Below are 26,006 nucleotides of genomic sequence, written 5' to 3'. Positions count from 1 at the left end.
CTAATGTGAGAGGTAAATCACTCACCTCTTCCTGTTATAAAATTCAGAGGACCCATCACTAGAAGAATGCTCAAGTAAAAGGTCAGTGTGTTCACCATGCTCTGGAAACATAGCTTCCAGTATTCACTCACTCACTCATGTAACATGCTTCTTTCTCTTCTAGAAACAAACAGTTGTACACCATCCACCAAATCATAAATTAATACAACAGGGGTTGGGGATTTAGCTCAGTGGTAGAGCACTTGCCTAGCAAGCGCAAGGCCCTGGGTTTGGTCCCCAGCTCCAAAAAAAAGAAAAGAAAAAAAATATTAATACATCAAACTACTTTTAAGAGAAGGTTCTTGCAGTTTCAAAATGTCCAAAGACCTTGAAATTAGGTCACCACCTCCTATTGGGACCCCAGCATCTGCAGTCAACAACACAATACTGGCCTACACACATTCCCATTGCTTTAAGAGCTATTTTTCCTCAAGACATCAGTTCACCTAGTACAGAAGAAGGACGTGTTACACAATCATCCTTCACAGAGCTCCTCAGCCAACCCTGTAGTGTGGCTGATGCACTGTCACATACATCCTCAGAAGCCTGTCCCACCAATATTATTTTAATAAAGACGATCTGGGCACTAGTCCAATATGCCACACAATTTCATTATGGAGGAGAAGACAAGCATCGATTGCTAATTGATTGCAGCTGATGCTCGTTAGAAACCCTAACTTCATCCTTGTAGGATTGTCACCACTCAAGAGAACATGTTTTAATTTTTATATCAAAACTACACTGCAGGGATGAGTCAAGGTCTCCTATGCCCAGAACGTTAAAACTCCACACAACGTCCATGTTAATAGGACAGAAAAAGAAGAAAGGGATAGGGAAATGAGAAAATTCCAGAAATCACTTCAGGAGAAAGTCTTAGAAACAACTGGGACAGTCGGGATTTTCTAGCTGTCAGAAAACCTTGAAAGAGCTGTGGAGACCAGGCCTATTTGGAACAGAAAAGGTCATTTGTAAATGCTTTTTCCAGTCACAGACAGGAACCCTGGATGCTCATTTTCAGCTGACTTACTTCTGAGGCTGGACCTTTTCCTACTACCAGGCCAAGTATACACCTGAAGAAGTGTCTGACGGCTGCAAACTCTCCTGCTTCACTACCGCTTCCCTGCAGCAGCAGCAAGATGGTCATCAGTCTTTAAGATCTTTTAACAGGTTCCCTCCACCTACAGGGGACTTTAAAAAATATCTAGGGGTGAGGGATGACTCAATGGTTAAAAGCACACACTGCTTTTACAGAGGACCTGAGTTCAGTTCCTAGCACCCACTCGCATCTCTGACCTCTGACTCCAGCTCCAGAGGATTCCACAGGCACTTGCAGTCATATGCACATACCCCCAACATATATGTACAGGCACATGCACAAACAAACATACTAAAGATGAACCTATTTTAGAATCTGAAAACTTCAAGCATTCCTCACAAGAAGTGCCAGCCTGTTAACTGAGCAGAGCAATGCATTTTAAAACAAGTGACAAATAAAAGCTGGCCAGGATACCTGGGAGACTCCATGAAAGTCTTTAGTAGCAGGGGTTTATGGGACATATCTGCATCTCTACTACATATTTTTGTGCCATTTCCTTAGAATACGGGCAATAATGTTTGTTCTGTAGTTGCTGACTTATACACATCAACACTGTTTCAAGAACATCTGCAAACTGCATACAGTGAGTGCCTCAGGTCACAGAACACAGATCCACATGGAACCTCCATCCCTGCTGCTCACACATGAACCTAGGAACACAGCGAGCTCTTGGTTTACCTGTGTCCACGATCAAACATCCTACGTAACTATCCCACAGCATTTTTACCAATGTAGAGTTCCACGAAGATAATTTACAACGTAAGCAAGGCAATGCTCACAGCTCTTTATTACAAGAACCAACATTTCAGAGCTCCCTCCAATCAGATGAAATGTTCATTCTTTCACAACGCTAATGCTTTAGCAGTGTATTTGAAAATAAGCAGAAACAGACTAAGACTACCTTCTACACTGTCTGGACGTCATTCAAGGGAGTCTAGAACTTACTGAGCAGACTAAGTAATTTCACTCCCAAAGAGTGAGCACACCTCCAAATGCTACCACACACACAGACTTAGAAGACACAGAAACTGTAGAGAAAGGCTTCTTCAAAGCTCCAACTTTGCCCCTGAGCAGACTCGTCCTTACTGTAATGCTCACCTGGTCTCCTGCCAGAACAAATATTTTAATGTAAAATTTAATAAATGGGACTAAAGGTATTATGTCTAATTTAAAATTCCATATTGTGTAAACTATTGATATTAACATAATTGAGTTTGTAAACAATCCATTTGCAAGAGCTAACCTTAGACACTGTATTGACCCAAAATATCTAGTGGGGCCCATCTGCAAAATGCAGCATCAACGCCTGGAATTCATTACAAGTGTTACATGTTTAATTTCTCCTGCCCTACAGCTCCACTGTCTCGTAAAATTTTTCCTTTGATGTCCCCCACTAAAAGAATTAAAGGAATATTGTAATTGAAATGTCATCAATAATTCACAAGACCCTCCTCCACAGCAATCCATCTGATGAAATATTAATTGAGCTCCACAGACTGACAGTCTGCACAGGAGCACTTGCCTGTAATTTGAACCGCGAGTCCTGATCTTGCTGTAGCTCAGACCTGCCAAGAAGGCAATTATCTGGATGGTCTTGCCCAATCCCATTTCGTCTCCCAGAATTCCTCCTGCCTGCTGGCAGTGCAATTCCCACAGCCACCTAACACCTGTCTGCTGATACCTACAACAACAAACACCAACAAGGAAAGAGAAAACGGCAAATGGTGGGTAATACAGACTGTAACAGAAAGTACTCATGAATTAATCATTTGGTTAGGTTCTAGTCCAGTCAGAGAAGCCTGCCGGATGCGTGTTTTATATGACTGTTATATTTATAAGGCCATACATTTTTGATCACTTAGGCATAAAAAATCATAATTTTTGTTATAGAATGTTAACACGTTTCTAATTAAACTGATAGATGGGGTAATTAGAACTATTTTATTCTTTTTCAACATTAGATATAGCTTGATAAGTATGAACTTACTAGCTTTGACTCACTTTCTGGAAAATAAGAATCTCAAATATTCTAAGTATAGAAAGGTCTGTAAGTTTTTCTACAAAAAAGAAATGATACTTTTTTTAATTAAAATAGCATCAAAAAAAGCACAGCAGAGAACACCACAACTTATAGCTTATATATCTGTAAAGTCACTTTGTAATCATATTATCTTTTACTAGGGAAAATTGCATTAAATTTTAAGGCCATGAACAAGTATGAGTAATAGAATCATTCTCAAAATTAGTGTGTAACAAGCAGATGATTCTGTTGCACAATTAACAGATATAAAAAAAGAACTATTTATAAAGGACAAATAGACAATAAGTCTTTTAGTATTTTAAAGCACTCAAAGATTTGAACAAAAGTTATAAGACCAAGAATTTTAAATAAGAATTTTAAGTTAAAAAAAAAAAGCAGTATCTCCCTTTCCCCTCTCAAAAGAGAAAAGAAAAGAAAAGAAAAGAAAAGAAGAGAAAAGAGATCCAGCTGGTATTTTCCTTTCTTTACCATTCACATACTCAAACCTAGAAACCTCTAAGGTTTATTTTGTTTTTAAGTAATAAAGCAAAAATATTTTCAGGAGTGAATGATGACCTGATATCATGGAATGGTATGAAGATTATCTGTCAAATTAAAAAACCATAAACAAAACCCACTTATGATAAGAGCCCAAGGACAATCCCACCCAAGGACAATCCCACCCAAGGACAATCCCACCCACAGAAAGCACCGACGCTAAGGCTTTCCCCACAGCAGGAGAAGGCGCTTATCTCTCCTCCTTCACTGCCTACTGAGCCCGTGCTCCGCAATGGGCGTTCACAGCCTCAGCACTCAGGCTGCTGTGGCAGAATTCCAGGAGTTCCAGGTCTGTCTTGAAAGAATGGAGGGAGGGAAAAAAGGAGCAGACAGACACACAGACAAATGAGCCCATCTCATTGTGGACCTCAGTTCTTGGTGAGCTGTTACTTAACTCCTTTCAGTGGATGTCCCATAATTAATTTTCTCTCAATATTAAGTCAATTAAGTGTGAATCTAGGTGGTAACATCATTGCTCATGTGTAAGAAAAACTTTGAGACACTGCTTATTAGTTTGGCTAATTATAATAAACACATTGAAAAATACACTTTGGAGAAAAGGATTAAAAAAATCAAAACCCAGTTAAGTATAAAAATAAGACGATCTGAGAAGACAAGTCCATAAATGCATCACATGTCCTGGGAAAACAATGGCTCCCACTCAACAAACCCATTTGTAGGGAGGCTCTGGACCAGGTAGGCTCCACAGCGGAGGGGCGGGGGTTGGTGGCATATTTTATGGGCAGGAAGAAAAGGCTCAGGAAAAGAGGGAGGGGCAGGGGAGGGGAGAGACATACAAACAACCAGAATACAAGCAAGCAAGGTTGAAGTCCAGAACTGTATGAGTCAAGTGACCTCATTTTGGAAATAATCTAGAAGGGCAGCCCTGAACCAGGATCATTGCTCCCTTGGGCCATTTGGCAGTATCTGCAGACCTTTCTGTTCAAGTGGAGAACAATCAGGACCTAGTGCACAGAAGTCAGAGATGCTATTCGTCCTACAACACTACAGTCAGTCCCTACAGAAAATTATTTGGCCTAGAATGTCAAGCATGCCAAGGCTGAGTTAGTCTTGACTTGGAAGAAAATCTGGCTTTACACACCTATAATCCTAACACACAAGAGGCTAAGGCAGGAGACTTTAAAGTCTGAGGCTACCCTGGAGACTACAAGACAATACCATATCGCAAAAGAATAAAAATTAAAAAGAAAACAAAATAAACTGTTTGCATTCACAGTCCAAAATGCTGGACTCTAGGCACTGGCCTTCTCCTACTAAAGCAGAGAAGTCATGGGAGCAGCTCCACGCAGGCCCAGGATCTCCTAGTGGTCACCCTGAAATCAATCTACCGAACACAGGGCCAACACTCTTCTCTCCCTTGGGTCCAAATTTTATTAAAATGGTAAGAATTCAGAAACCAGCAACTGGGGAATTTGGAAAGGAATACTTACCAGTTTAGTGTCTCTTAGAAAGAATCTGGAATGAACCAGGCTGGATTCCATGTGACCCTGGAGGCTGGAGGCTCGGCAACAGTGTTTTGCCATCTCCTGCCCTAAAACCCCAAGGTTTTTCACAGGGTGCACACTGGATGTTTACACAGAAATAACTGAAGGAGAAATAGTGTAAGGCAGCCCAGCAACTGCCTCTCAACAGCCACAGACCTGGATAAGGAGCTAGCTCCCCCAACCCACAGCATAAACAGGCCCTCAGACTTCAGTTGAAGAGTATCCATTGATAATGGAAGCGCCCTGGTCAGCAGGGTAGATGGTGAGGTCAGAAGACCAGAGCTCTGAAGATCTGTCCTCTGAAGACTAATTACGCTCTGGCTCCAGAACCAGTAAGCGCACTGAGTTGTACTGCCTTACACTATGAATAGGAAATACCATAAAACAACTGCACAGCTAAAATGAAAACAGGGGTTAGAACCTAGTTCTCAAAATCCTTGAGAGATAGTATTTTTAAATTACTGTACAACAGCAAGGAAATTACTGAGCTCTGTTATCTCCTTGGGACCAAAGCATCAGCAAATAACCACACAGAATTGTTGACTCTTGGCATTGTTGCACTAACCCACGATTGCATTTACTAGTTTGGTGGAGGGTAAGGTCAAAACAAATTGAAGTTTTTCATGAGGCTGTTAAATTATACAGATGAATACATTTGCTGGGCAAACTTTCAAAACTGAAATTTAGAAGTTAAACATTATCTTGCAGAAAATAGCACTTAAATGGAAAACTGTGCCTTCTGACTCCCTGGGGTGCAACTATACCCTGTTAATTCAATTCCACTGAATGTAGTAAATAGAATAAAAATATATCCACAACTTAAAAGTAAACTGGCTGGGCTAAAACTTGATCATAAAAAAGGCAGAGATAAAGGCTGGAAAAAATGGCTCAGAGGTTGAGAGCGCCGACAGCTCTTCCAGAGGTCCTGAGTTCAATTCCCAGCAACCACATGGTGGCTCACAACCATCTGTAATGGGATCTGATGCCTTCTTCTGGTGTGTCAGAAGACAGCGACAGTGTACTTTATATAAAATAAATAAATCTTAAAAAGGGGGGGAGGGCAGAGATTGGAGGCTGGAGAGCTCAGCAGTTAGGAATGTTTGCTGCTTTTGCAGAGGACCTGGGTGTGGTTTTCAGCACCTCACAGCAGCTGACCACCCACTGTAACTCCAGTTCCAGGCCACCTGGCCCCCTCTTCTGGCCTCTGTGGGCACTACATGCACACACCATACATAAGGCAAAGAACCCATACACATAAATAACTTTTTTAAAAGTCTCTATTGGTCTTCCATTTTCTTACAATAGAAAATATGAAAACTAGTATCATTTATAAAGTATTTTAAATTATTTTTGTAGATAAAAAAACAGAATATTTTCCAGAAAGACACAATTGAGATAAATTTAAAACACTAACAAGCACGTATTTATAATAACTATAGTAAAGTTAATAGCCAATATACTGACACTTACATACACTTATTAAAGCGAAGTTAGGTGCTATCACCTGTGAAACTTCTTTGCTAGAAAATCTGACCCTTAACAAAACTGCATTCAACTTGACTCCTGAGGACGTTTGCCAGCTCACTCTTTGATCATGCAGAAGAAGCCTGTCCTTGCTAAATCACCTTAATGTATAATTTGGGCATTTCTTTTTGCTAGTACAACACGAACACTATTTTACTTGTTCCTTAATAAACAATTACTTCAGAGAAAATAAAAAGAGGTGCCAGTAAGTGTAATCTTTACCTTTCCATAGTTAACTCTCACTGGGAAGCAGCAGTAAACAAATCACTTGCTTTTCTGGGCTATGAACTAACTTGTCTGCAGAAATGACCAGAAATCTAAGTTCTACCTTCCTCTTCTAGTCAGACTACCCAGCCATGCCACTTCTGTTAGGACTTGGTTTTGCTACGTGTTTAATGAGATAAGTATGTACTCTTTACTCCCCCACTCCAAATGCCTCCAATCCAAAGAGCCATTACAACTGGAGACAAAACTGTAATTTGAGGACGCTGCGTGGTAGAGCAGTTGCCTCCATGAGCAAAGCCCTGGATTCCAGCCTCCAGCACAATAATCAAATAAACAGTATTTGGAGGTCTTGATCTCACCTGGTGTCTCTCAGGAGTACAGTGCGCATCAGGGACATACGTACCCCACACATATATAAACAAGCTCTTGGAGAAGAATTATAAAGAGCACTATTTTTAAGTAGATATCATCGTCCACAAGTTTAGGGCATGGCTGACAGCTGAATCTATACAGGACGTTAGACTTTGTCTTCTCACAGAAAGAAGTTTGCTGCTCTATGGATTGAGGACACGAAAAGGAAAGAAGCTGTGTAATGGTCTCACTTCCCCTGCACAGCTAAAGCCTTTGAAGGCGAGGAGAATGAAACCGTCCCTCAGTGTGGACCACGGGAGTCCTGACCAGTCACACAGACCAAGCATGCATATCTCAGGCAGCTTCCAGTCACCACAGCACTCAGCCATTTACACAAGGAGCTTAAGTCAGCTTCTAACACCAACTCAATCCTCAAAGTGTTGTCTGTGTCTTACCTTTTGACATTATGTAGAAAGACATCCACATAAAATATTCAGATGCACATTTGGTCAGCTCAAAAATATTATCCCTTAGGTATGAGACAAGTACTCAGAAATCAATCCACAATTTGTTTCCACACAGAACTAAAAATAAAAAACTCCTCCAAGGTTTGATTTTCATATCTGTAACACCTCTTGTTGATTTTAATATACAAATCTTAAATAAATTAATCTAATTTTTAAAATGAGAGGTTTGGTGCCTTAAATTTACTAAGAGCCAAAACATAATTTGATGCAGACGCTTTTAAATGTGTTGCTTCTGTCTGCTGAGACGAGTCCACTCAGATCCATCAGTTCACAAACACACCCAACGCGCACCTCTGTCAATTTATTATCATCTAATTTTAATGAACAGCATGTGGCTAAAATTTCATCTGACAGCATCTGGATCTGCAATAAATTGCTGCAGATACCTTCAGGGCCCACAGGTAACCACGGTGTAATTTCTAATGTTAATCTGTACACACCAGCTCGATGACAGACGGAACACACAGAACGAATGGCACATACTTAAAGAGCTTTTTGAACAGAAAACCCGGCACTTTGAAACCTTCGTCAAACTCAGCATCGCTCTCCTCAGAATCGTCTTCAAGCTTCAGCTTCTCTTTGTCCTGCAGCCTCAGCCTATTCCACCTCCTGCGGCAAAAAACAAATTCCATTTCCATTATTTCGATTATAGGACATGAAAAGAAACAACCCCAGACTGTGCACCTGGAAGGAGCAGGTGAGTCCGAGGGCTGTGGGGCCTCTAGACACCGCCCCACACTAACCACCTACAGACCCCTCTACCTGAATGACTGCAGCTACGTACGCTACAAAGATTCCTTTACCTCATACTTCATTATCAATGCTCCCCTCAGCACACCCTAAGGAGAAACTTCCCGCCAAGCTGCTAAGATACATGACCTTCATCCCAGGACAGACGCAGAAAACTTTCAATACAACTGAGCATTTTCCAAATGGTAATACAGTAACAAGAGCATACTTTATTTAGAACTGATATTCCTCTGCTGAAAATAATAGTCAAGGAAAAAACACACTATTTTGAAAAAAATACAATTTTTGTTCAAAATTGTTGTATCAGATATTTTTTCTAAAACTCGACTTGAGAGGTTCTGCAGTGCCAGGCACGGACGATCATCACTTACGGAGAATGTGTCACAGACAAACTTCAATTTAAAGAAAGAAGGACACTGGTATTTCAGAAGCATGGTGTCAGTACGTTTTACAGATGGTAACAAGCTCTCAAGGGCCGGTAACACACCAGAGCTGTCGGAAGGACGGAAGGACGCAGCCATTTAACTAGACTAACTTTACATTCCTACAACTGTAATCAACGCTGATGCTGTGAGGCAATTACCAAAGTAAATGACCCTGGATTCCATTATTTAAAAAAAGAATTGACTTTCTTAGCATGCGTACAACTGACATTTTAATGTTACAATGTGGTAGAGCTGGAATAAGGTGTGACCACTGATAAATGCCTCCACCCAGAAGCTCGGAAGACAAGAGCAGGGCGCAGGCTCTTAACCTCTGACGACTACGCAAGAGGGGCAGAGGGTGTCTGTCTGCAGAAGCTAGGGAAGTGTGAGAGGAGAAGGCAGCACGTGCTGCCTAGAGAACCCGTCACGAACGCTGCCTTGGCCAAAAGCCTGAGAGATGGACAACAAACCCACCCAGGAGGCCACCAGCAAACGGTCAGGCACATCCTTCAAAACTCAGCTCTTCAAAGTAACTGAAACCTACCTGTGGTCACCCAGAAAGCACTGATGGTGGAGTGACCCGTTCTGCACTGCAGTGGGAAGTCTGCCGAGGCACCTCTTCACACAAACACTTCCGAAGGCCACCTCTTCTACCCTTTACTAGTTGTCTTCCTGAACAGTGACCTCCATGCAATCAACCGAGTCAGTCCTGGGGCTGACCTCGACAACCCGCTGCTCTGCTCACCTGCTTGTCATTTTCAAATGTAATACAGTGCGATGGTGTGCCGCAGTGGTTCTCATCAGGGACAACTGTTCCCTCACGTGCACCTACATCACCCTGGCAATGCCTAGAGACACACCAGGTCATTACAGAGGCCTCCTGCTGGCCTCCTGTAAGGGGAGCCCAAAGCAGCGATGCATGCCACCCCACATGTCCTCCTCACACGTCCCCTCAGGAGCACGGTGACTGTTCCTGCCTATCGTGACGGTGACTGAGGTTCAGCTCTTGGATGAGGAGAGGACAGAGAAGCTTAAGGCAGGATGGCAGACTTAGGACAGCCCACTCTTCTAGCAAAGATCTTAGCTAGCCTCACATATGTATAACACCAAGAAAGTCTGGGGATTTCAGGAACTGTCAGGGAGCAGGCCCCATGCACAAATCCAAACTGTGCTACAGTTTCAGATAAGGAAATATCCTTGGCGCCCAGACCCTGAGCATCAGAACTGAGCAGCAAATCTCTATAAAGTAAGATACCTCCACTCCAAGAATCACAAAAGCTGGCACTTAAAGAGACTTCATTCTGCAGAAACCCCAGAAAGTACTGGCTTTGGCGGTCTGGCACAAGATGAACAGTGGCCTTTCCACCTTACACAGTACATTTTCACTCACAGGTAACAGCTATTTCCTTAGACTCCACCACTCAATGTTTGTGGCTGTTAAATCTCCCACCACAACATCCTGCATTGACAAGACTGCATCTTCTCATCTTGCCTTCCTCTCTCAGTCCTAAAACATACAGGCATCTGCTGCCACAGAACCCAGCACCTAGAAACCACATGAACCACCACAGAAATGATTACATCCCAGAGCTTTCGGCTTCAGAGAAAGACGACAGCATTTAACACTGGCCAAAGAACGAGCAAAGGTGTGGGGCGAAGTCATTTCAGTCAACCAGCACCCGAACCACTGTGAAGACAAAGTATCCCAAAGGATCCAAAGGACAGAAAACACGACGTCATGCACATGGCGGGGGGGGGGGGGGGCTGCAGACAGCAATACTACTTCCTTGTGTAGACTGGGGCTCACCATCTACAGTGTCCCCAAGAAGTACATGGCATACGCAGGACAGGTAGAAGGGCTGAGCCACCCAAATTCCGTAAGATGTAGTGTGGTAATGAAGTGCCTGTGTGACATGTTGCCTAGGACATGGGCTCTACACCAGGTCTTCCAAGAATTAAGGAAAAGCAGCAAAGCAGAGAAACAGTGGCTTCTCCACCAAGGTACTGCCAAGAACCTTTCTGTTGGTGATAGTGTATACATGTAAGTGTAGATCCACACATGCTGTGGTATGCATGTGGAGATACACAATGTCCACTAGTGGGTTCTCTTCTTTTACCCCCACAGTTTCCAGGGTCAAACACAGATGGTCAGACTGCGACAAGCACTTTTACCTCCTGAGCCATCCCACCAGCCCCAGCATCTTCTTGAGAGTGCCCTTTTCAACATGACCTCTAGGATCCAGCTTGGTCTAGGCCTAGAAGGCTGAGCAATCTACTGGCCAGCAGATATGAGGGGCCTAATAAATATCCTGCATAGGAGGAGACAGAAGGCCAGGCCCCGTACAGTCTGGGTACAGACCACCAGAAGCAAACCCTGCCACATATACTGGCTGTGTGAGTCACCTTTCTGTCAAAAATGCCTGAGAAAGCCAACTCAAAACAAAGAAACTTATTTTGACTCATAGCTTCAGAGTTCACATCATGGTCACCTGGCCCCACTGTTTTCTGGAAAAGGCACAGTGGCAAGGAACACGAGGAGGGGCCAAACTGCTCTTCCCTGGGGAAGGAAGCCAGGAAGCAGAGAAAGATAGGAAGGGATAGGCATAGCTTATTCCCTTCCACTAGGTCCCACCTCTCAATAAACCATCAAAATATGACCAGCAATGGATTAATGTATGCGTGAGGTCAGAGCCACTTCCCCAAAACCTCACTAAACATTGCTATAGCTGCTAAACACATGAACCTCTGGAGAACATTCCAGAGCTAACCAGAGGGCACTCTTAAACCAGCAAGAAACGTAACCTTGCTACTAAGCGTCCCCAAAGAGTCTTGAAACAAATCAGTGACACCTGCTTCACTGGGCAGTGTGAAGGGCTGACTGAGGTCCACACGAGATCAAGACATGCTCACCTAAGACAGAACTGCGTATGCTCGTGCACACCTGCTGCAATGCCATGCTCACTCTGTAAAGGGAGCTACCTTTAAATTACCAGTGTACAGAGGGGAAGTAGAAGCAATATGATTTCCCCATCTGTCTGTGTGCAGTACTGCAACGGCCCTCCAAGGTGTCACAGAACTACCAGAAGTGAATGCATGTCAGCAAATACCACGACACTTGATCAAACAGTGAATTACTGCCAAGGATACCTTGCCTTCAGAGAACACCTGCTGAGGGGCTGGGGATTTAGCTCAGTGGTAGAGCGCTTACCTAGGAAGCACAAGGCCCTGGGTTCGGTCCCCAGCTCCGAAAAAAAGAACCAAAAAAAAAAAAAAAAAAAACAAACAAACAAACAAAAAAAAAACACCTGCTGAATATCTAAAATTTTAAAAGGTAATTGTTTGCTATGGACTAGGAATGCAGGGCCATTTTTAGAATGTTCAAACCTCGAGATTCAATCTCCAGCACCAAAGACAGAATAAAAATTTGATCATAAATGTTTATACTGTCTGAATTACAGCTGACTTTCAATATGACAGTAACAAAAGGCACATGCAGAATTACTAAACAATTGGTTGGTGGCATTAAATAGTCCAACATTTACGTTTTTCAGAAAAGAATAACTCTTTCATGTTCTCCATCCTCTCATTTAAAAACCTCCACACATGTAATAGTCACAGCTGCAGCCACATAAAGCTGAAGTGCCTGGTGTTCCCTGGCACAGCTTCCAGCTCCGCATACAACTGCCACACTCCCTGCGCCGACTCCACTGGCACCACTTAGAGGGGAAGCCGGTGAGAAACATAAACCAAATCCTCATCAGTCGCAGGCACAGAAAACACTCCTCGGCCTCCCTACGCCTGCAGGAATGAGACCCTGGCCCAGGCTCTGGGACCTGGGGCTGAAGCTGCAGTCAGCTGCAGTAAAGTCTGTCAGAAGCAACCCGCTGCACTACACCAAGGCCCACATAAGCTCCTGGGGTGCTTGTCAATGAGACCTAGGGACGGACCTGCAAGCTACATGCCCCCATTCGCTATTAGTTTGCTTTAGAATTTCTAGCATTCCAAGGAGAACTGAATTACATAAATGGAAAAACACAGCTGGATGTGTTATACCAAGCCTTGTTATGTGGCCTTGATTCTCTTCAACTGAATATGCGGTCCCCAGCCTACGTCCTCCAAACATGAACATTTCCACACTTGGCAGACCCTTCGGATGCCATGTTCCTTTGCCTTAGAAGAGACTGTTCCTGACCAAGTAGAGTTAGGCATGGCCTGCAAGTGCCATCCTAACCCTATGACATCCTAGGCACACAGGGGCCTCGTGCGGTGCCTGCCGGTCAACAGATCCTTATCTGTTTCCTGAAACATCCAAAGCAGCTATTACGGCCATCGTCCTAGCACCGAGGAGGTAGAGCAGGGAGGATCAGGAGTTCATGGTATATCAAACACATAGTTTGAGGCTAGTTTGGTCTACCTGAGGCTATCTCAAAAAAGAAAAAAATTAAAGAATAAGTAAACAAACAACAAAAACTACACAATGCACACCTGGGCCAGTCAGATTGAAACCTGCCACTACCCAACCCCCCTTGGGCATGGACGACTGTTCCACCCCATCCCAGCCTGTCACGATGGAGAAGACATTGTAGGTATGACATCCTATATCAAAGGGAGCAAGGGGTCTAGAAAGCAAGCCATGGAAGACTACAGAAGAGCCTCAAGAAAGGATCCTTTAGAGCAGCACTGAGGGGACTCCCAGCATAGCCTTGACATACCTGGGCAGGGGTCTGGTGCCCCCTAGTGTTTGCAAAGGTGAAACAACCACTTAACCAAGGTGCTCACATTCCTAATCTAACAAAGAGGTGCGAACACTGCAGAAAGCACAACAGCAATAAACTAAGTCTGTGCCAGGCAATACGTACGCATACATACTGGCCAGCTGTTAGGCTGCCTTTTACTGGTTCATCTCATGTGTACAGTGTCTGCAATATCTCCATGGCTCTTCACGGCCTCTTCCCAAGGCTCTTCCTAGTTTGTCAGAATCTTCGCCTCAGTTTCTGCTTGTGGAATGAGAGCTCAAGGACAGCCCACAGGTACAGGCTCCCGCCTGTGGTCTTGTCTGCTGTGATCTTGCCACCTGTGGCAGAGTACAGTTCCCATTCCTGTTTTATAGACGAAACATGATCTCACGGCCACCCGTGAACGAGTCTGATGCTCTAACTTCATGGCCTATGACTTCCAACTCACGTGAGAGCTGGCTCGCCTCGAACAGGTTTCTGTTGGTTTCGGGTGGCAGTGATCGGGTTGGTTTATCCCTGGGGGCGTGGTATGGACAACTTCCAGGAGCTGGTTCTCTCCTTCCACTCTGGCGAAGACTTGCTCATGGTTTAGGCCACTGTGCAGGTAGCACACCCAAAGCTATGGAGCCTGTGAGCTTCCAGGAGCTTCCCCTGTCCTACCTCCCATTCCACTGTGCTAGACCACAGATGTGCAACATCACGAAGCTTTTCACTTCCAGGAACTAAAGCCATCAGGTTTGGAGCCCCCTAGACAAATTTTGAGATCACATGTATATCTTATATATTTAAAAAAAGTACTATATTTTTAAATTTAGAGTCAGAAGATAAGGAGTGGTAAAGACGGAGTCATTGGTATCACGATCCCAGACACTGACCTAGGCAGTTCACATTTATTAACTTCTCTAATGAGATAGATATTTGACTTTTTCCCTAGAGAGAGACAAGCTGGGGGCAATGGAGAGGGACCCAGGACACCAGCCCAGTCTGACAAGCTTCCTAGGATCTCCCTTCTTGTTACATTACAGTGTCTCTCAGGGGGCATTTTCCAACCTTCCAGCCAAAGGATCAGTGATGACCTTTGTAATGAGGGAAGGCCAAATCTCACACCTTCAACTTCCGCCCTAACATCAGCAGTACACAGTGGCCTTCTGATATACAGACTTTGGGCCTGGTTAATTTCTATGTGTAAGAACATTTTTACAAAATTTTGTAATAAAGTTGATTATGAAAATATCAGCAATGATATGGATTGCTTCAGTGCAGCAACATGACTCCACCCCCACCCTGCACAGGGAAAACCACAGTCCGCTGTTACCTGACACCTACAGACTCTCCCAAGTCACAGAACAGCTGCTTGGCAGCTCTGACTACAGATGATCTGAGCTGAACCATCCCGAGAGACACACTTAACACCAGACAAATCGATGGACACAACTGCCCACACCAACCCACTAACAGGACAAAGTACACCTATTAACGGGAACTGAGTCAAAACATGAGCATGCCCCTCCCAAACTCCACGGTCCTCACTGCCCTGGTCTCTCCACTGTCTTTACACTGCAAAGATCACTGGGCTCAGCACCATTTAAGACTGAAAATGGGGGAAACATACCCCATACAGTCAAATCACGGTTAACAGTGAAATTTCAAACTCAAGATCATTCTCTGCTCATTGTGATTTCCATGCAGACTCTGCGACAGCAGCGCAGTGAGAACCGCCTGACTTCCGGAAGTGCATCCAGACACCGAGCTGTGTGTCTCACACCGTCTGCATGGGTGCCTGACAATAGGTTTGCTGCTTCAGACAGCTAAGAACTCCTTGCAGATCAGTGTCATTTGCTAAACTGAGATACTCAGTGTTTTACTTCTCTTATCCCCCTTCTGACGGTCTGTCTGGGTGGACTTAATTGGCGCATGTAAGCAGATGAAATACCGGCAGTTAGGAGTCCAGGTCTCACACAGTAAGTTAGGACTGATGCAGACAATTATGCACTGAGCAGAGAACAAAAGGTGTGCACAGAGCAAGAAGCAGAACTAGTCTTCATTTGTGTCTTGGTTTTGTCATTTCAAAGCCAGCATGCTAAGAAAACATGCTGGGGGGGGGGGAGCAACTTTCTTTTCTCTTTAAAATCTAGATTCCTACGAAGAAGGTAAAAGAATGGCTTATTTCCTTGATAAATAGTTAAGTTCCTGGAAAAATGTTAAGAACAATTTTCACATTGTTTTATTTAGGTTTCTAGACCATATCTAGATCAAACATTAATCTTATATTTTCAGAAATCAAATTATTAGAGCTTCTAAAAATGTGTAAATAAATCAATTTGGCTTATGCTTTAGTACGCACATTCTAAATTGCTGAAAGTCCACTCTGTCTAAGCAAGGATCCATCAGAGGAACAGAAACAATCCATCCTAAACTGGATTCTGGCAAGAGGAGGAGAAAGAGGCTCCACATCACAAAGGCTGGAGCCCTGTCTTCAGCAGGAAGTGGACCCCAGGCAGGGTGGAACCGCCACCCTCCCATGAGGAGAGAGTCCTTGGAGACAGTGAGTCCTCTGCAGCAGACCCCGCTGCCGGCTTCCTCACAGCCACCCCTTCCCGAGTTCTTTCAGTCAGTAACTCAGCCAAGAGAGGGATGGGCATCAGGAGGAGTGGTTACTCAGACTGTCATGGCACCAGATGCCACCCTTCCTCATATGGTCATAGAAGACTCCAGCCCTCCAAATGAGACTCTTCTCCTAAACCATCGCCACCTCCGAGTCCAGGTTTCCGTTTGGTTTTCACTGGAAGAGAGGCTAAAATGTGCTGCTTCTTAGCACCACCTTGTGGTCACGCATGGATACTATACTTTCCACCAAATCACAATGGAAGGCTACATTGCCAACATTTGCAGCTTCAAGCCTCAGCTCCAGCTCTTAGCAGTGGACCATGGGCCAGTTGATTACAACATCTGTGAGGGCCACAACCATAACCAGGCAAAAGCAGGCATGTATAGACTCAAAGTCAGAACAATGAGGAAAAACATGAGATTTTCCCATCTTGGTATTGTTATGTATTTACAAGTAAAGCAAGCGGAGAAAGAGGGAAAGCCTGTAAGCCAAGCACAAGAATCAACAGGAACCAACTTCTGGCTGAAGCCCCGGCACGCAGCCCAGGGCTCCACATGAAACCAGGCACTTGAAACCGTGGTTTCTGACCTCTTGTCTAACTGACTGGAGATGAGGACTGGGTAAGGATTATCTAAAAAAACAACCCCATACTATTTCAGGGTGTAATGGAGAAAGCATTGCACCTCACACCTCAACATTACCAGTTTTTCCCAATGGCATCAAAGGCTGAGGCTCAATTCCACCCCAGGCCCTCTCTTACACAAGTGCAATCATCCAGGCACACAAGGAAAGCTTTTGGAGAAACCCAATCAGCCAAAGGCTGTGTCTCAGAGGAGGAACAGTAATGGACATACAAATCTTGGCAGTTTCCAACACAGAGAGTCACGCTCTGGGTGGGACAAGCTTCTGGGTGGGATTTCCAGGCTAGGCGAGGGGCATGGAGGAAGTTCATTTCCAAAGACAACTGCTGATGGTTTCTGTGGGCAGCAGGAAGTTAGCATTTACCGCTTAGCTAATTCATACCTAAAAGCCTTACTTCTGGTTCCAGCCAGCTGTGATTTAAGCTGCCGAGTGAACGGCCTGTGCATCTGAAGTAAGGGGCCGGCACTGGAGCAGAACTTAGCAGACTGGACCCTGACCCTGGGAGTGGCTGTGTAGGCCTAGCCTGGAAATCCCACTCCCAGCATCTCCGCTGTCTTTCCTGCTGGCTGACCTTCAGAAACTTCAGCAAAACCCAGAGTGCCTGCAGAGAAAACTCTAGGCTTCCCAAAGGTGCTAACAGGGTGCCAAAACAACAAATAAGCAGGGCCTGATTGGGCCTGAGTGGCTGAAGCCTGGATTTGACTGTATCAGCACTTCTCTCACCCCTAAACACAAACACTGTGCACTTTCACTTACAAATAAACAAGTAAACCAATTCATATATTTTGCTTAATTTTTAAACTGCTTAATCTTTAATCCTTACAAGTTATATTCTTTGAGTAATGTAATGTAGAAAGACACAAAGTCATCTAAGTACTCCTCTCTCTTTGGGAAGCCCAAACCCATGTCTCAGTTAAAGATCCCTTACCAAACATCTGTCCACCATGCAGAGTCTCAAGTGTGTATCCCTCATCTTTACACTGCTAACTCTGCTTCACTGACTCGGCCTCGAGTGTTCTTCTGTGGTGTGATCAGGGTCTGGCTTAACTAAGCAAGGTCTCTGAGGGGAGCAGTGCTGAGCTGCATGTCCCTGACACTGTCATGAAATGTTCTCTTTTCCATTACATAGCAGAGGATCTGAGGCAAATTTAACATGGACCACAAGGAGCAGAGCAATGTATCTGACTAGCGAGTAGACGAGGCCCTGTTCCAGAATGAACTCCCTCCAGAGCCGCCTCCACACCTCATCTGCACTCACGGCTCCCTTCACACTAAGGTTCCGCATCTGTTCAGTCCACTAACAAGCAGCTACCAATGCTTCCTGGAAATCCTCTAAGCCAGTCCTAGGACGCAGACAGGCAGGCCTTGTGGAAGCAAAGAGCCAGCTACAGAGCTGCCCTCCCATCACAACTGGGAAATGAGCACACACCAGCCAGGGAAAGCGTCCAGCCCCAACTAGACAAGCAGATCTGTGTCTTGCCAGGACACAGAGAGTCTATTTAGCTCTGGAGCATGAGCATCGTTAAGAAAGCCAATCCTACAGATACCTGTGTGCCTCCAGCAGAACAAGGCTCACAAGCACCGGCTTCTAAGCACAGCGCCTGCTGAAGGACATTCAAGAGCTGACTACAGCAGCTCCCGGGTCCCAGCTGAGGATCCCAGTACATGAAGGAATAAGGAGTGCACAGAAAGGGACGCGCCACAGTTTACACCCGAGGCTGAGCTGAGAGCTTGGGCCTCATCACAAGACAGAGGTTGCGACTATGTCTCTCCAGCTCTAGAGAAGGTATGCCAAACCTTAGCCAATTGAAAACAGTTTCTACATCGGAAACTACGGGTTTATTCTGAGGATTCTAGTCATTCTGTGACCAGCAACCCTCAAGTTCTTGTTCAGTCCACGAACTACTGCTACATCTCCATCTATCTATAAAGATCAGCAGTGCATAACAGAATTCCATGAATGACAAATTTCAAACATTAATATGCTTCTCAATTCTTAGCATTTTATTTTCTTTTAACACCCCCATTCGAAAGAGCACCAAAGGAGATGTAATATAAACATTTCAATGTGTATATCTGCCGCTTAACAGCCTTAATAACTAGCTATAAAATTTTAAGAGCTATCGTATTTTGGTGGCAATTAAGAATTATTGATATTTCTGAAACTCATTTCAGATTTTACTGTAACTTTAGCAAAAAATGGATTATGATATGGCTTTGGAAATAATAAATTGTTTTACAATCTTAACATTATTAAAAAAAACTTACTGCCATGAAATTAAACTGTACCCATATTTAAAATTCAATCAAAATAAATTGCTATGTTTAAAATACATTTAATATTGACCCAGTTTAATGAGAAGACTATATATTGCTCCATTTATAATCAATATGCTATGATTAACATTTTTATTAATTTTCTACAGTAAAGACTGACACTATTCCCTGTTTAAGAGTATTGAGCAGTATTCCTCAAACACTGTGGCTATGGGAGTGCACACTATCATATGCTGCAGTAGTAAGTGACCAGCATAAGCCCTCGCTACCCATGCACTACCACGAGGAGCTACTACAATGGCAGTGTCACTGGGCATCGACTTACCTTTAAGACACTCTGAAAAGGTTATACAATGACCTTGGAGCTTGGACACAGCAAGGGTCACAGCAGCTCTGAACTAAAGAAGATCAATAGGCCACCTTTCCCAGGAAGGCGCATGGTCTCTTCTAGAAAGCTATCGGTTAGCTTTCCCCCATGAAGGAATAAAAGCACTGCTGAGGACCAGCCAAAGCCATCCCAGTAGTAAATATTTCACTAGTGCCATGGTTTCTTTGCTCCTGACCTCTGAGGAGCTCAGGTAGGTACCTGTGCCTGTGGTGTGTGGAGTGCTCTCCTGGCTCACAGAAACCGTAATTCCACAGACACCCCCCGCCCCTCAGCTCACACCAAGTCCTGAGAGTAAAAGCCAACCCAGCCTCAGCAATGGCAGACGGTGGTGAGGGGACATGTGTTGCACCTAAGTATTACGGTAATTCTGAAGACAACTGTTTTCCCAAGTCACCGGAGGAGGTATTTGAAACAGAACATCTTCTCTCATATGCAAAACACACGCTTCGGCTTTTTTCTAAAGGAAACGTCTTTAAAGTGAATACTCTACCTCATAGGGGAAAGACCCAAGGTAGAGTGCCAGAGTTTCCTTCCCGACACTCCTGCAGGACAACAGCTCTGAGTAAGGAGCGTGCAGCTATTGTTAGCCCTCTCAGCTCTTGCCCAGCCTTCCCCTCAGCTCCTCATTCCAGACTTGCCTCTCAATTAGAAGAAAGACTGAAACCTTTGGGGCCAGCTCCACCAAGGACTCCACGTCCAGATTCCTGTGGGCTGCACAGCTGGGTTCTCCTACAACAGGGATGTAAAATGCTAAGCTCTTCAGGGTGGCCTCCACACTCCCTGTAGGCAGCGGAGGCCCCACACACTAACCTTAATCGTTGTTTATAATAATCCTCATCTCCATCGTCTGGGCGCCTGGAGACCTTGCGGCCTCCTCCTCTTCCTTCCACAGCTTCATCTTCCTCCTCAGAACTTGGAAAGAAGTCATCGTCGATCTCCTGCACTGGGACTTTCTTCTCGTATTTTTGTCCTTTCCGAAGAGGCTTCAGTTCATAGCTAATGTCATCGGAAGACAGAACGGCTACCCCTTCCTCCTCTTGTTCTTCCTCTTCCTCCCCATCAGTGGGAGAGGACCCAGACTCCTCACCCTCAGTGTCTCCCTCTGCCCCTGGCCTCTCCTCAGGCTCCAGAGGTCTCTTCCCCCTTTGCAATCCCACTTTGCCCTGGAACTGCAGCGCCCTCCTCTGGAGCTTCCTGATGTGCTTCTTCAGGCGCTTGTCTGTCTGAGAGAGCGCTTGGCTTCTCTGGTTTGGCTTAGTTTCATTTGGTCCTCGGCTTGACTCAGATACAACCACAGCTTTTTTAGCTGTTCTTTTATTAGCAGCTTGTTTTTTCCTTTTAAAAGAAAGTTGTGCTTGGTCTGCCAAATATTTTTCAAAGCCTGATGCTTCATTGAGCATTATTTTTCTAGGCTTTTTCTCCTGTTTCTGAGGGGCTGGGGTACCGAACGGTGTCATCTGGCCAGTGCGGATAAGTTCTTCCCAGGCGCTCTCCTGGGCAGGCATGAGCATACTGCCGAGACATGATGGGCCTGGCTCTGAAAGGGAAACAACAATGAAGACCGGAGTAAAACTCTTAAAGAGCACACAGGAAAACAATCACTCACTCACAGAAAGTAAGAATTTCCAGGAACTCACAAAACAAAATCAGTGGACTGAAGCAGAGTAAAGTTTACAACCCATGTGTAATATATTCTTAGTAACTTCTTTTCCCCAAGATATGACACTGTATAACTGTGGTACACAAACACTATGCAGCCACTTTTTAAAGGGTGAAATTTTACACCTGTGGCAACCCAGAACTGAAGATTATGTGAGGTGAGAGAAGCCAGGCACAGAAAGACAAGCTCTGTGTGCTCTCCTTCACATGCAGAGCCCAGAAGAGGGCGTCTTCACGATGCTGACAGTAGACTGGGACTATGGAGAGCTGAGAAGAACATCAGGGAGGAAAGAGAGGGCTGACTCATGGTGCCAAGTCCCAGTTAATAGAAGGGGAAGTCTGTGCTGCCATTCCACGGGAGAAGGAGTGCACAGTGTAGTAACAGATTGTGTTGTTTCGATAGCTGGAATAAGGTTTTAGATGTTTTTCACCATTAAAAAAAGTGATAAATGTTTGAGAAGACATATATGTTTAGCCTAATTTACACACTACACAATATATATGCGTTGAAATATCACAACACCCCATAAGTACACTAAATGTTTACCTCCTATACATACATGAGTTCTTTTGTCTAACTTTGAATGTGAATAAAAATTATAGTCATACTTTCTGTACAAAGGCAGGCGTACCTACACATTATTGGTTATAGACAAATGTATCTGTGCTTGCTCGTAAGTTAAGAAGTAAGGCATGACAAGGGACCCCCGCATTCTATGTCGTTGCTTTGCCCGGCATTCCGATGGACCGTGGCTCATCTAAGGAATCAGCACGCCTATCTAAAAGACAGAAAGCGCTGCACTTCCTGCACGGTCACAACCAGTCCTGAGGATCCGACGATTTAACTTTTTGACATGGCCACAAGACACTGTCATCTAGTTGGGCTGCATTCACAGCTATCTGGGGGTACATGTGGCCCACAGGACATGCCTGGTTCACTTCAGAATGGGAAAACTAATTCCACAGCAGCAATGCAATGCCGTGAGTGCTCAAGAGCTAGGTGCAACCAATGTCGGCGCACTGAGCACCAAAGAGAGCATGTTCTTCTCAATGCAGACAGGCCCATCGGAGAGCTGGAAAGAGAGCTGGCTCTAACACGACAAGGCCCTACCTAAGTTTAAATCCTCAGTTCCTGGAAAGCCAGGCGTGATTACAGTGCTGTAACCCCAACACTAGGGCAGAGGCAAGTGGATCCTGCAGGCTTAGCCAAAACAGTAAGCCCAAGGTTCAGTGAGAAACCCTGTCTCAAGAAATGAGGTACAGTCGACACCTCTGTCTCCTGCGTGGGATACGTGTCGGCCCGGAGATCCCCGTAATAGATCTCCGTAATAAACCTCGCCTTTGCTTATTAAAAAAAAAAAAGAAAGAAATGAGGTACAGAATGGCAGAGGAGAACTCCCCATATCCTCTGCTGGTCTCCACATGCACACATGCAATGCACACACACACACACACACACACACACACACACACACACACACCCCACTGGATGATACCATGCTAGACATGTGATGTGGATAACTTGAAAAGATTAACTAAATAAAAAGATATGTCAAGTACAGTCATCCAGAAACATGCGTCCCCCTAACTGAAGCTGACCTCCAGCGAAATACTTCATCATGAAATCAGAAACAGAAGACCTATCAGGCCAATGTCATCACAGCCAGTGTGCCACTAATGTTGCATTGAAATAAAATATACATCAGAGTATATAAATCATAAGTCCAATGACTATTCGAAAAAAGCCCCAAGCATCTATAGTTCTACATCAGCATCCAGACCAAGTACTAGAAACCAAGACCTAGTGTTCCTTCCTCTCTGCCACCTTCTCAGTCTCTAGCCTCCCCTGAGACACTGACAGGCCTGACTAGGGATGACTCATGCCTGGCTGTGTGTTCCGTATGCCTGCTATGCCTAGCACTCAGCATGAAATCCACGCTGACTTAATGTTAAATTGAACTGACATTTATTAACTGTTACTAATAATCTGTGATTATACAATTTTCTCTTTCCACTATTAACCTAGTTTGGCTGGTTTCTAGGTTAGACTACTAGGCTTCAGAACAAGGCTACCAGGAATACTCTGGTATACTTCCTTTGGGAATAACATCTAATTCTTCAGTATGCTACGGTTTAGCAAACACTGCTGCAAAGATTTGCAAAGTGGCACGAACTTATGTTTCAGTAGTGTTTAAGAGTTCAAATTGGGGGCTGGGGATTTAGCTCAGTGGTAGAGCGCTTACCTAGGAAGAGCAAGGCCCTGGGTTCGGTCCCCAGCTCCGAGAAAAAAAAAAAAAAAAAAAAAAAAAAGAACCAAGAGTTCAAATTGGCCGCATTCTTGCCATTCCATGACCTCAATGATCCCAATGAAAACAGAGGCCTTTCAAATCCGTGTCTTTTGGACAACTGCTTTTGTGTATAAAATCTTGATCTTAATCTGTCTTAACCTTTCTTCTAATTGTTTTCTTTTGTTTTGTTTTACTGCATCATAAATTCAAGTCAGTTGCATGTTCTACAAATATCTTCTCCCACCTTCTCTGCAGCGTCCCTTCTCCCAGTCTGAACACTCTCTTGACAGGCAGAACTCCCGGCTGTTCCTAGAGTTCATTTAGCTGTTAAACGGTTCTCTTCCCGTGCACACTTTACACCTCTGGTCTTGCTTCAGTCCTTGCCTCCCCACCCCAGGATCATGACAGTGTCTCCCTGTGTCACGTTCCCAAAGCCTTTTATCATTAACATTCAGATCTATAAACAGCCTGGGTTTATCTGTGGATGGAATACATGTAATGGTGGAGATTCCTTAGTCCGTGTAAATTAGTCTTTTGGTCAAGAGTGCTCACCAGAGCACTGCTTTTGATTTCCGTCATAATCAGGTGATTACACACAGGTGGGCCTGTCTGAAGCCTTCGATCCCATCCATCAGCCTGTGTACACAACACTGACTTAGTCACTACCCTTTTATACTAGACGTTGGCATCTTGTTTTCTCTTCTTAGGCAAGGAGTGATAAGGCAAGGTCTTACTCTGTGGGCTACACTGGCCTCAAATTCCCAGCAACCCTGCTGATTCTGCCACCCAAGAGGTGGACAGTGGATTTTAGCACTAGCTTGTTATTAACCCCTACTTCAGCCTGTATGTCTTAGACATGCCGTCTGTCAGTTTTTAAAAAGACTCACATTTATATTGGGGTAGCGTTGAAACTACAACTGGCTAGACATGTCATCTTTATAATACAGACTCACCCGACATCAACCACAGTGCATCACCACAGTTACTTAGGCCTTTCTTCGTCAATACCATTTTGCAGTTCTTAGATGTACAAAACAGTGCAGAACTACTTTCTCCCTAAGATTTATTTCTAGGTATCTGGATTACAACTGGTACCTGTATTAAGTTTTATCTTTTCTTTTTCCTAACATACAAAAGTACCTAATTTTTATGTACTATGTATTTAACACTATTATTAAGTCTTGTGGTAATTCCACAGCAATTCTTTTGGGTTTTCTATATAAACTGTCATATAGCTGTGAGTAAGGATGGATTCCTTCTTTCCCACCTTTACTCACTGGGCTTCTTTCCCTCTATTCAAACAGGACCGTGGGTGGCTGTACAGAGAAGGGAAGCAAGTGTGCTGCTGCCCTGAACACACACTGACTAAGGCAGACCTCCAACCTGTCCTTAGCCCACCATGCAGGAAGTGCTGCTGCCAAGCTGCATAACCACCCTGGGGAAAGCAGTGAAGCCATGTCCCCAGGGAAGCACGTGGGTAGCACATCCCAACACTTGCTACATGGCTTCAGATGGGCTGAGAGGTCCACACCCAGCAGTACAGAGCCAGGCCCCCAAAACCTGGCTACCCTGGCATTCAGCTCTATGGCCTATGCAGACAGGGAGGGCAGAGGACAACGAGAGGGTCCAGTCTCCAGGAATGGCTAGTGGTCAACAGGAAAGCATCCTGGGAACCAAGAGTTCAGAAAAAAGGGGCTATGGATTTATAAGATGTCAGATCCTAGGTGGCTACAAAACCCATGGGAAATGGGATGAGCGTCAGGGAGAGGAACCAACAGGAGCACTCGACAGGTCCCAAGCAGTATCCGCATTTAAGATACGGCCAGACGAGCCTCCAAATAACTAACCAGAACCAACCAGAAGGCAGAAAAGAAGCCAGGAGATGGGAGACTGACATGCTTTCAAGGCATCATCAGGCTGAACTCGGCAGAGGTGAAGAGGCATCAGGATTTGCAGTTGCCTGTGAACTCGGCAGCAACTGAACTAAAGAACATCAGGCTTCAGACAGACAAGGAAGATCTCGGATACCTGAGATCTTAATGAGAAATCTAGTACCCACGTGGCAGAAACCATGGTAGGACTGACGGACCATATGAGACTGAACTTTATAAGCAAATGCAAAGCCAAGAGTGAGGACAAACACCTGATGCAGGAGACCGTAACTAGGGACACAGTAAGATCTTACTTTAAGTGACGGGGGGTGGGGGAGCAGTTTTTTTTTTCTCCACTGTTACATTCTTCATACAAATCCTCTTGTCTATGTGAAAAAAAGTTCCAGGAGCTAGCAAAGAATGTTTGCTTGATCAACCAAACTCTAAATTTAATCTTTAATCTATGTTTTAAGCAGAAACTGGCCAAGCAACAACCAACAATGTGTAAAATATTTAC

General features: G+C 44.5%; 1 protein-coding gene across 6 annotated transcripts in view; it reads right to left on the bottom strand.

Annotated features, from left to right (window-relative positions):
• The window catches only part of Ercc6 (ERCC excision repair 6, chromatin remodeling factor), a 69,125-nt gene that overhangs the window by 34,236 nt on the left and 8,883 nt on the right, over positions 1-26,006 (bottom strand). For 4 of the 6 annotated variants that reach the window (NM_001436700.1, XM_087588206.1, NM_001436701.1 and 1 more), the window contains 3 exon segments: positions 2,658-2,816; positions 8,329-8,454; positions 20,482-21,208. In NM_001436700.1, coding sequence (NP_001423629.1) covers positions 2,658-2,816; positions 8,329-8,454; positions 20,482-21,208 — 1,012 coding nt within the window. 6 annotated transcript variants of the gene reach the window in all.

This window comes from Rattus norvegicus, chromosome 16, assembly GCF_021556685.1.
Source record: "Rattus norvegicus strain SHRSP/BbbUtx chromosome 16, alternate assembly SHRSP_T2T, whole genome shotgun sequence".
Taxonomy (NCBI): domain Eukaryota; kingdom Metazoa; phylum Chordata; class Mammalia; order Rodentia; family Muridae; genus Rattus; species Rattus norvegicus.
The sequence above is the reverse complement of the archived record's forward strand: the minus strand, read 5'-3'. Positions and strand labels throughout refer to the sequence as shown.